The 12,341-nt window shown below is 41.5% G+C and overlaps 1 protein-coding gene across 1 annotated transcript; it reads left to right on the top strand.

Annotated features, from left to right (window-relative positions):
* Window positions 1–8,779: 8,779 nt before the first annotated feature.
* emilin3a (elastin microfibril interfacer 3a) lies at window positions 8,780–11,904 on the top strand (the record flags this gene model as incomplete). The annotated part of the gene is made up of 4 exons (XM_084554238.1): window positions 8,780–8,931; window positions 9,066–9,185; window positions 9,295–9,842; window positions 9,965–11,904. The coding sequence occupies 4 exons, from the start codon at window positions 8,780–8,782 to the stop codon at window positions 11,893–11,895; spliced, it is 2,751 nt and encodes a 916-aa protein (XP_084410364.1). The 3' UTR covers window positions 11,896–11,904.
* Between the last annotated feature and the right edge of the window lie 437 nt (window positions 11,905–12,341).

Raw genomic sequence — 12,341 nt, 5'->3', positions numbered from 1 at the left:
TATCTTTATCTTTATCATCACTTCATACTGCTATATATATGCTGCATCCACTTAGAGCATAAACCCCCCAAAAAGAACTAAAACTAAAGTAGGTTGCATTTATTTAACCACTGCTGCAATCCTTACTGGAGCTGCGGGGAATAGCTGAGGGCTTGCCCCTGAAGGCTCTGGACTGAAGCACAATTTATGGTTCTCCTCTGTACATTTCTAAATATTTTACACTTTCATATCAGGCGGTGCTGGATTCAAAACCGTCTGGGAGAAGTCTATAAATCAGCAGCAAACAAACCGCGATCAAAAGTGTAATGTCGCTGCAGCTGTTTATCAAACTGAAACCAGCGTAGGATAATGGAGAGGGGATTTCTTTATGTGTAGACAAAGACATGATCCTGTTGAGGCAGGCATGGGATGATAGAGGTGTGGTGATGAAAGCAGACCAGGGAGATCAAGGTAACATTAAAAATACTAAACAAGGCTGTTGGTACGTGATCGGTCCAGGTGGTTGTTACTGAGTTTATCGACAAACAGAAACATGTACAAATCATGATGTGCCGCTCCTAATGAAGTCTTATTGATCTTCATATGAATAAAGCGGCCATTGCTGTGAGATATTAAATAAAACAGAACACGTAGGTTCATTTCGCCTTAGATTACATTTATAACTCACTTGGAAAGGCTGAAAGTGTGACATTTTGGGAAATGAGCTAAATCAGTTTATATTTATGTGTCTTTAAGAGCGGACTCTAAACAGCTCGCTTCTCTGATGGCAGCAATTTTGTTGTAAACAAATTCAACTCCATGGCGCTCAGATGAACATTGCTGCTGCTCTACAACGCTCTACTCTGTGATGAAAAGAAGACGATAAGCCCGTCAGATCTGTGCTGGAACGTAACCAGTTTCTTAACGACGCGACTCCAGAACAACTTTCTGCCAGAAAATAGTTGGTCAGTCACAAGTGTGTTACCTTTATGTAAATGAAAATGTTGCCATTTTAAGATAAGACAACAAATTATTCAGCACCAACCCTGTCAGTGTCATATCATCATACTTTATTAGTTAGCATTTAGCCTTTAACATCACAACTAAATACAAACCACATCAATCAGCCACAACATTAAAACCACTGACAGGAGAAGCAAATAACATTGACCATCTTGTGACAATTCAGTGTTTTGATGGGAAACTTTTGTACCTGGCATTCACTCGTGTGGATGTTACTTAGACGTGTACCACCCTCCTACACCAGACCAGGCACCCACACCCAATAGCAATGACACTCCTTGATGGCAGCAGCCATACCCAGCAGGATGCAGCCTGACACAGACACACACGCAAAAATGGGTTAGGAACAACTCAAAAAAAAACATGAAGAACAGCACAAGGTGTTGACCTGGCCTCTAAATTCACTAGATCCCAAACTGATCAAGTATCTGTGGGATGATCCACAGAGGCCCCTCCCATCAGCCCATAGGACCCAAAGGCCCCCACTAACAACATTCTGTTCCCAGATCCCACAGGACACCCTCAGAAGGCCCATGTCCATTCTCTGATGAGTCACAACTGTTTTGCAGGCACAAGGGAGAACGTTACAATATTAGGCAGGTGGTCATAATGTTATGCCTGATCGGTGTATTGCTGGCAAATTAATGTAACAATGTTAATCCACAATATGTGCTCTGAAATGTAACGTAGGAAAATTCAAGATAAATAAGTGAAGCTCAGGTATCTCAGAATTGTATTTTAAGTGTTTTTAATAAATCTTTTCTCAATCCAATTTTACAGAACCTCTAAAACTCATCAATTAACATTTAATATCTTGTTAACTAAATCTGTACATATGCTGTATATGTACAATAATGACAGGTTGTTTTCATTTGATGAGCTGTAGAGGTGTTTGTAGAAGGATTTTTATAATGTTGGACAGAGCCCAGCAGCTGTTTCCCTTTGTTTCTACTCTGTATGCTAAGCTAAGCATCTCACGGCTCCAGCTTCATATTCAGCAGACATGTGATTATATGAATTTTATCATTTGCAAAAAAATAAATTATGAATATGCCCCTTAAACTATTTCCTTGGGTTGTTTTAGGACATATTCATCTCTTAAAGAAAAATCTAAACAGTTGTGAAGGGCTTTATTTGGAAAAGTCTGAGGAGGAAGGACTGTGTGGGAAGGATGGGCCTAATTACACAGCTGCTCACAGTAACAACAATAAGGCATTTCATCATGGTGAATGTTGTGACTCTTTGTCCTGATTTAACACTCTCTCTCTCTGGATTTACTAGAATCCAAAGATGCCAAAACTGGATGTCAGGCAGAGTTCCCTGCAGCTTTTGATATTGCATCATGTGGTTGATGTTTATTTGAAACGATTGCAGACTAGATGACAACATCTGTCAGACATCCCCCCACAATCAATGCCTCAGTTACCCGCAGTGATCATCTCATCGCCACTACTGATGACTTTTCAAAACAGTGGTTCAGAGTGGTCAGATGCTTCGTAGTTTTTAAGGGTTACACCACAAACCGCTTGTGGGGCTATAAACCCAGCTAACTGGCCCGAGTTTAATTGGCAGGGTGTGGGCATGAGCAGTTTCTGCAGATGCTTCTGAGGAAACACAGACTGCAGCATCAGGGGCCCTCTTAAACTTTAACCATGGGCACATTTGGCCTGGTTAGAGCGCTGAAAGATGAAAGGGGCGGCTTCAATTAATACTTTCCACAGGAGGGAACATCAAAGAACCTCAAATATTAATAGTACACATTTGAGGTTTACACTGAGCGGCTGCCTTTTGTTTAAATGTTTAACTAAGGAAGTCTTTTTTATCAGTTGTTTTATGGTTATTTCAAAAAGATCCAAAAAAAAAAAAAAAAACCTGGCACGGTCTGTTCAACATACTGTCAGATAGTGGCCGCAAGGCTGTTTGAATAGTTTCTTATTCAGACATAAAATTACACATTTTGAATCTGCTGAACCAAAGAAAGAGGAGGAGGAGGGAGAAAGTGAGGTGGCAGTTAATGAGGTTTAGTTAACACAAGGGGGCAGTCTTATTCTGTGATACAGTCTGAGGCAGTGTGTTGGTTTTGAGGAATATGTGACACTGTGGCCAAAATCACGACAAATCAAAATACACTAATTATTGAACGCACTGTTTATTCCACATCAAAAGCAACAATGACATTTAAGGATGACGACATTTTGTCTTTGCTTTAGCTTTTTTAAATATAAAGCAGCATACTGTTATAACTAGGAATGTCTCCTGATCTTGTTCCCATTGTCTGTTGGTTTCTTACAGTGGTACTTAAGTTATTTCCTTGATGGATTGACTCTGGGGCTGGAAAATGGAGTCAACGCATAAAGTCAGATTTATTGTTCTCCAACAGATGTACACCTACACACAACGCAGATGGCTGTGATTGCTCATTAATGTATCTCATTGGCCTGAGAAGCACAAAAATGTCTCCCTTGTTTAGCCTCCCACGAACCAGCTACTCCAACGTATTCTCTCTCTTTTGTGCTGCAGTGATTTCAGTAAAAGTTGCTACTGAGCAGCATTTATTAACTTCGGCTCCAACATCAGCATTGTATAGTTCAAAATGAAAGTCAACAGCTTATTATCCGCTGACTAGTTTAAGACACATATTTACAGAATGATACCGACACACTAGCACACAAATATAAATGCTTGTATCACCGTTGGCAGTTCCTCGAATGGCCACTTGGGGCTGGCTCCAAAAGTGAGTCCATCCCCACAGACCTTTATGTTGAAATGGAAAACTTTACAGTAGAAACATGCTTACTGCCAGGGACAAATAATTGTTTCAGATTCTATAACAAATTCTCCCATTGATGATAATGGCACAGGGTGAATCTTTATGCATAAACAGCACTGGTCCGCCTCAGCTCCTATGACACTCCACTCATCTTCACATTTTTACATTTTTGAACTAGTTGGGAGTTAGTTAGGGTCAGGGACAGCTGAGATGACAGTGACCGAAGCAGCAAGCGTAAACTTATGGGTGACTTCACAGAGGACTCGTCCACCTTCATTAACAGTCCATGGTTTTGGTCAGCAAACTAATCCAAATGCATTTCCTGCACCGAAGACACGAGAAGATGTTTGGCACTTTTGTGACTTCAATGACTAATCCATTACCAAAATAACTGCTGATTAGTCAGTCAATTTTCAGCTCTAGTGATGACTAGATTGGAAAATGAAAGCAATGGAACACATGACACCTCTTTAGTCTGAATGAATGAATAAGAAAAGCAGAAATAAGGCACTGAATATTCACAGCGGTACAAAAACAATTTAGCCAACTATCTATCCAATTATTAATCTATATATCTCATATATACATTGAGGGGGAGGAATTACAATTCTGAAGTGTCATGTATTGTACCATTATCCTGACTTAACAGCTTCAGTGCTAGCAATTTAGCTACTGTGTGAATGTCACAGTATGGCCTCACAGTATTAGATTCTTTATAAAATCATTATAATAATAATAAATTAGTGTGATTCAGTTTGGTTACATTCATTTTGAATGTGTGCATACAGTATATGATGATATAATATGAGCATTACATGTGGTTTAGTTTAAATGACAAAAATGTGTTCAATATAAACACTTGGTAACTGAATGCACTGTTTCAATGCTATTAAAAGTAAATACAGCATTGTAACATATGTGTAAGAAATTGAGAAAAAAAAGTTTGAAGTAAGCAGAGAAAATTATATATCAGGAACAAAACAGAAGGGATTGTGCATGACAAAAAAATGGAAAGCTCTGAAAGACAATTTTGAGCACATGAGTAGCCCGGATTATCCGGATGGAACTTTGTGTGCGAGTCTGTGTGTGTGTGTTGGCTGTCTCCAGATGTGTACACACTCTCAAGAGTCTGGTAACAACAAACACACTAAAACTCTTAGTGGACATGCGAAGTGTGCCGTGACCCCCGGGTCCCCATGTGGCCATCAAATTAAGTTTGTTCAGGCCGTTTGTCTTATTTAATGACCAAACTCTTAAGATGGTGACGTCTCAGAGTGAATGCATCTTAACAAATACAAAACACTATTCACTGATAAATGTCCTAACCTAGATTCAACTGAACCAGAACATCGTTACACAAAGAGGTTTAAAAAGAAGTATTAACTGTGGGTGTACCGGGACCGGAAACTGCTGAAGATTTATGAAGTGTTGTTTGTTCTTTAAAGTGACTGTGGACATGCAAGAGCAGATATAGGAGACTCTGACAATGCTGCAATTAGACCCAACTTTAAGAAGTTCCTAAATCTGCATTTTCAATATTTTCTCTGTTTTACTGAGTTCAGTGCAAAAGAAAACTATAAAATTGTATAAATCTTTCTTTCAGTCATCCTCCGACTCAATAATAAAGTAATGAACTAGTACTGTCATGAAGGTGCTGTCAAAGTCACACAGTCTAGTAACACATGAACTAGGCTGAAAACTAAAGACACACATGAAAAGATTTACAGGCCAGCTAAGAATGTGGACCGCTGGTGTTAAAATTAAATAGACACAAAGAAACAGAGGAGGGATAAACAAAAATGTAGCTCCGCACATGTCGCACAGACTTACATACACTCCTGTTCGCTTTTTCACAGGCGTACAGGCAAACTGGGCCTCACCCTGTTCATAATGTGGCGATGGTGAGAAGTCCATGAATAGCTCAACTCTGACATAAGCATTATGACGGGCAGGTGAGTGGAAGCTAAAACAGTTGTAACTCTGTGATGCATTGAAGGAAAACTCAGGGTGGATCCGCCGCCGGCCTGCAGAATAAAGCTGCACTTATTTCACAGCACCAGGGCTGCAGCCCGAGCCTGGATCCTGTGTGCTCTACAACATGTTTCACTGGATACAATGAGAGCTTGTTTACAAATCGGGAGGGTCTAAGAGCTGATGGAGAACATGTAACGAACACACGCACACTGTTGTGTATCTGCACCGATCTGAGTGTTTCCAGGTAAAAGAGGTGGGACCTGCCGCAAACAGGATACAGGAAATGAGCCCGCCTCTAAAACAGGTCAGTCAAAAGAACCCTGAAAAATAATGGCTACTCTTGTTCAGAATGAGGTCATGTTACAATGGTCACAGCAAAACATTTTTCAAGAATGTCAGTCAGAAATGGCCTTATGTACGTTCATAATCTCAGAAGTACAAGATATTCTACAGAGCCTGTAAGAGTCTGTCATATCAAAGTAAAAGTACTCATTCCTCTGAAAACAAATCACCCATTTAACTTCACACGCAATATCCTAAGTAGATGAGTATAATATCAAATGTGGTTTCAGTAACCAAAAAAGGATTGCAAGTATTGTATGAAATCATTATGAAACACATCAAAGATGAACAATGAGTTTTGGTAAATTTTTACATTTTAGGATACTGCACAATTTGCAATGCAATAAATAAATAAATAAATAAACATTCTCTAACACCTGAACGGATTGCGGTCAGGTTTTACTGCTTGTTTTAAAGCTTTATAAAGCCTGGTGCCAAGTTACATTTGTGATCTTTTAACAGCTTATGAGTCAGATCGCTGTCTGAGGTGCTCTGCCAGGAACTAATCGCATATTGTGACCAGAGGTGATTAAACTTTTGCGGTTCATGCCCCAAACTTATGGATTTCCCTGCCAGAGGGAAAGGCTAACTAAGTTGGTCTCTTCTTTCAAATCACTACTGAAAACTTTAATTTGACACACTGTTTTATTGTGATTACTCTGTCTGGATTTATTTTATATCTATAATCTATTCTCACATAGGTGTCTTACACCTTGCACTGTGGTTCATTTTGTTTTTATATTATTGTTGTTGGTGTGTGCCGTTTCAATAGTTTAATAATGTATCTAAATGTCAGCTTTGATCAGCGTAACTGATATAAAAAGAACAAAGCAGTTACTTCAATAAAACCATCTTGCTTTGAAGGGCATGTCTCTACGGTGGTTCTGCTAACAGCTCCACACAGCCTTTTTTGTAAGTGTTACCAAGTAAAAAGAAGAACGCAGACCTTCAAACTGTAGTTCACTTCTTTTGGATAGTCTGCATTATCACAGACAGCCTTGTTAAGCACATTATAATAAAGTTGTCACCTTGTAAATTAATTACATTCTCACTCTAATGCTGCCCTGCATTCCCTTGTCTAATATAATAGAGTATGTGCCAAAAGGAAAACTTTAGAGGTAATCATTTGAACTATTTCCTTTTATTCACAAGAATTTAATTTGTGCTCCTAAAGCTGTTAATGTAAATTCCACATTTCACACTTCTCCATGTTGGAAAACTGTTCCAATAAACCGATTATGATAACAACAAGCCATCAAAATGTGGGTTCATTTAACTGGCCTTTCAGAGCAAAGTGTTCTAGCTGTGGTACAATCCAGCTCCAGGCGTGTTTCCATACTCAGGGTGGTGAAGTTCCTAAACTGTACAAAGACTTGTGTTGTGAATGAATGTGTGGGCTTATGGGGAAAGGCTCTCAGTCATGGGTGTGTACCGGCACAGCCTTTAACACAGGGTATTTGTTTTTGTTTGTTCCCGTTCCTGGAGGTTTGCTGTTAGGTCGGGTTTTTAGACTGTGTGAAGTTAAAGAGCCCAAGATGTTTCACAGACTTCACTTCACAGACTTCAATAGTCTTAACATAACATTGGCTACATCAGCATGTAGCATTAAAAATGTGTGACCTACCATACAGATGTCAAACAATATTAATAACCGTACTAAACAGTAAATCCAAACAAAAAAAAGAAATGGCAACATAAATTGAGACCAAAATAATCATTATTTGCCACCGTACACTGCACGACAACCAGATGTATGACATTAATAGCAGATGACATATTCTTTACTGTGTGTTACTGCGAGAATGATAACACATCATTTGTCACAACTAGGTGACAGAGGGAGTTTGCGATTGCTAGATTATAACATGGATATTAAACAACTAACTGGTGTCACAACTAACTTTCCTCGCCTCCATTAGGTCACAGTATTGGTCAGTTATTGTTGTCCATTAGGCCTTTTTAAGAGCAGGTATTTTTACTTCTCAATGCACGAATAGCAAGTGATACTTAAACCAAAACTTCTGAAAAAGAAATTCGTAAGTTCATACAGAAGTTTTCTTCATACTCTGCAGAAATAAAAATAAATAACTGTCGACCACGCAGACTGGGCACAGTAGGCTTCGTGTTGTGGGTGATGTCGCGCTTCCTCTCTAGTTTGCCGTGATGTCAGCATGGGAAAAATAGTTCATGGAGCCTCAGTCTGAGCCCTGATTGGTAGAAGCAGCATTAACACTACATGTCCAATAAAAACTGTATTTTCATTAAGATGTACTAACTCTAACTGTGAAGATGAGGGTTTTTTCCTCTCTACCCCAGCGTCACACTGGTGTTACTTTGAGGAGGTTGAGTGGGAGGAGCTATGCAGATGGTGCCGGTGGAGGCCTATTAGTGCTGACTGTAGTGGCCCAAACTCACAGTGGACTGTTGTCACTCGAACTAAGTCCACCACACCCGCAACCAGCATCAGGGTCAACACTCAAAAGGGTGGCATTCTGCTTTATTTCACTGCCAAAAACGGCTGGACTGCAGAGACTGAAGTCTTTTTCTGAGTTTGTGTGTTTTGAGATATCTTGTTTTGTTTTTATCTCACAAGGGAACTGAGGAGAATATATAGGGTGTTGCTTACCCTTGTATGATCATAGAAAATTCTTTTCACTTTAAAATTTTGACAGAACACTTGGACATTCAAGGATGAATTTTGTAATGGCTATGGGTCATTTTGTGTTTTGGACTTTGCTTTTTTCACTGGTTGAAACCAAGTTCTACAGACCTTTTCAGTATCACCAGTATAAAGCTGGCATCAGTCAATATCATGACCAAGGGAAACCCACCAGCAGACACAAGTAAGTGCTCTCTCTCTTTCTTCTATGTGCTGCTTCACATCTTAATTTACATTTTACTTTGTATTTTGTACATTGTATTTGTAAGGCCAGCTAGAGATAATGTTTATGTTATGCATCTCTATTCTTTCTGAAAGGAACCACTGTGCCTACGTCGTTGAAAAGACAGTGTCCTTCACTGTGCAGGACGGAGCTGCTCCCTATGTAAAAGCTGAATACAACAAATGTTCCTGGGGTCAAAAATGTCCAACGCTCCTGTGAGTAAACAGGAGTGTTTCTTATAAATTTAGAATAACATAACTTAAAGGTTACAAAATGCAGCAGTTAAATGTGTATTTACAGCTAAAAATGGGATGTTTCCTTCAGGTATCGCCTTCTTTACAAGCCAATCTACAAGGTGGCACATAAAACCGTCACTGAGCTGGAATGGCGTTGTTGTCCTGGGTACTCTGGTTATGGCTGCATGGAGGGACATCCAGTTTACCAACACCATATGAAAATGATGCCACCATTCAAGGGCCCGCCAATGAAGGGCCCACAGTTTAAGGGGCCACAGTTCAAAGGCCCTCAGTACAAAGGTCCCATGTTAAAGGGGCCGATGTTCAAGGGCCCGCCTGCTATGAAAGCTAACCCATGGAGTCAACCCAAAGGACCTCTCATCAGCAATTTCAACTCCTACCCAATGCGACACTTTGGGCCTCCGAGGACCTCCTCCTATCCAGACTCCACAATCGAGTCTTATCCATCTGAGCCAGAATCAATGCCAGAGCATGAGGAGCCACATCACCCAGAGGACAACCAAGAACATGAACATGAACATGAACCCGAGCATAGCCAAGGAGCTGAGGAAATTATACCAGATGAAATTCCCCCTCTTCCATCTCGTGGTGAACAGCCCGAAGGGGAACATATTGGTATGTCCTATAGTTCAATAACTCTAACTGCACTTAATAATAACAGTTAAATAAGTTAAAAAACTGAGCATTCTCAGACTGGTATCCTCACCAAGTAATAACTTTTTTTCTTCTCTCTTTAGGTCAAGCTTCTGACAGTGAAACAGAGGAGCGAATATATCGAATGGAGGAGGATGTGCGGCGTCTCAACCTGGGTCTGGAGACCCTGAGAGGAACTGTGAATGGACTGGAGGATAGTCTACGAGCCTCATTAAGAGAAGATGCCAACAGGATGCTTTCAGCTCTGCTCTCTGCCGCCCCTGGTCCTATTCCTGCTCCAGTTATAGCCTCTAATCCGTCTACTGTAGGATTTGTAGAAATTCCAGGGGGAGACCCTGAGACAGAAGGCATAGATGGCAGACATGTGTTTCCAGGCCTCACAGAACTGAGTGGGAGGGTAGAGGAGCTCAGGACAGAGCTGCAAGCCAAGAGCACAGAGCTTCAAGAACTAAAAGCAAAAGTAATGGGACATGAAGGAGCACTGAAGAAAATTTCTGCATCAGACTCCACTGACAGTCTTGGGGGAGCTATAGAGAAGATGATGGATGCCAAACTAAGCGCAGCCAGGACAGAAATCCTTGGTGGTTTTGAGAAGCGTGTAGAGAGTGCAGAGGGCCGATGTGAGGAGAAAACTGGGGATGTGCGCCGTCAGTGCCAGAAGGAGCAAGGTGAGCAGCAGGAGCAGTTGGAAGATGCTCTGCAAGAAAGTACTACAAACCTGAGGATGGGGCTGAGAAACATCCAGACACAGATTCATGGTTTAAAGGCTTCAGAAAGCTGCTGTAGTAGAATGAGCGGGCTGGTTGAAAGGGTGCAGCTGCTGGAAACATCAGTGGCCAGCCTCAACCAGTCCCAGGGGCACTTGAGAGTAGAGCTGGGTGGACACAAAGACCACATAGAGGGAATGCTGGAGGGGCGTCTGGTATATGTAGAGTCCAAGCTCAACCTGACTGGGCAGATTAAAAATGATGGCTCTGAAAGGAGGAGTGGTGTCCTAGACAGAGCTGCAACAGGACAGGCCTTGGAGGCCAGAATGGAGGATAAACTGAGGGCTCTGGAGGACCGTTTACTGACAGCTTTGGAGGAGCTGGGTAATGCCACTGCCCCCGCACTGCTGGAGGGTCATGCTGTTCCTACTCTGGAGACAGAGCTGGAGTCTCTACGGGGGAGACTAGAGGTGGATGTGGACAGAGTGCAAAAGCACCTCAACAACCTTGAGATTATGTGCTCATCTTCCTGTTCCTCACAACAAAAATCTGGCATTCAGGGAGACTCTGCTGTGCCAAGTGAAAACTTGGCAGAGGACCAGAATGCGAAGGAGGTACTGGACTTGCAAGGTGACCGCTTGAATAGCCTCAATGTTACACTACAGAACATCCTAAAGCATCTCACCATCAAGGATCAGCAGCAACAAGCAGAGGAAGATACTCCTGTCCAGGGAGAGCTAACAATCCTCAAGTTCAATGTTCGCTCAGTTAACCACACACTGAGAGGCCTCCAGGATTCACTGGGGACAGTGGTCCACCAGGTGGTTCAAGCCAACAGTTCCTGGCACGAGAGAGAGGCTCGTCTGGCCCAGCAAATAAAGGGTGTGGTCCAGCTGGTTGGACATCAGGCTTCTATGCTTGGTGCCGGCGAGCGCAGACTGGCCCGAGTTAAGGGTGAGCTGCAGGAGATGAAGAGGCGGTTAGCTGAGGAGGTCCGGGGATGCCGTAGCACAGCTATGGTGGTCCAGAAAGAGGTAACTGAGGTTGGAGGGCGTGTTGCCAGCGTGGAGGACCAGTGTAAGGGCCTGAATTACTTGGCTGAGGACTTGGAGAGAATCAGGGAGGAGCTGGAAAAACAATCAAATGGTCTTCTCCTGCAGGTCAATGGGACTCTCTCTAGCCATGCTCAGCAGCTGTCTGAGTTGAAAGGTGAACTGAGAAACTGTACATCTAAGGTAGAGCCAACACAACAGAGTTTAGAGATAAAGTCTGAGGTGAGACGAGGGGACACCTTCACTTTGAATTAGTTCAGTTCACATTGACATTTTAAAAGGGTAAATATTCTGCATGTGTTGTGGGGTTCCAATAAAACCCCTGGTCATTATTTGAATTGTGAAATGAAAAGGTTTTGAACCTGCACTGAAATAAGAATGGTTTAGGCAGCTAATTCTGACTGCACTCATAACAGAATCTTGAAATTGAATCATGAAGGTGCTAAGATAACCATTTGTTGTCATTGCCATTATTTAGAGCCCCAGTGATTGATGAACAACTGCTCCTGTGTTTTTTTTTCTGTAAAACCTACAAAAATGTATTTTAAGAACATTGTTTAACAATGTTAATGCTTTTATACTGAATTTTCTTACGTTTATGTCTAGACTAGAGGTTTCTAAAGTGTTTTACAAGTCTTCAGCTTTTTAGCATTTGTCTCTATTTCAGTTGTAATCCTGCATAAAATGTTGGCATTTCAAGC

The sequence above is a fragment of the Chelon labrosus genome (genome assembly GCF_963514085.1).
Source record: "Chelon labrosus genome assembly, chromosome: 10".
In the NCBI taxonomy this organism is placed as follows: Eukaryota; Metazoa; Chordata; class Actinopteri; order Mugiliformes; family Mugilidae; genus Chelon; species Chelon labrosus.
Note: the sequence above shows the minus strand (reverse complement) of the source record. Positions and strands in the feature narration are given on the sequence as shown.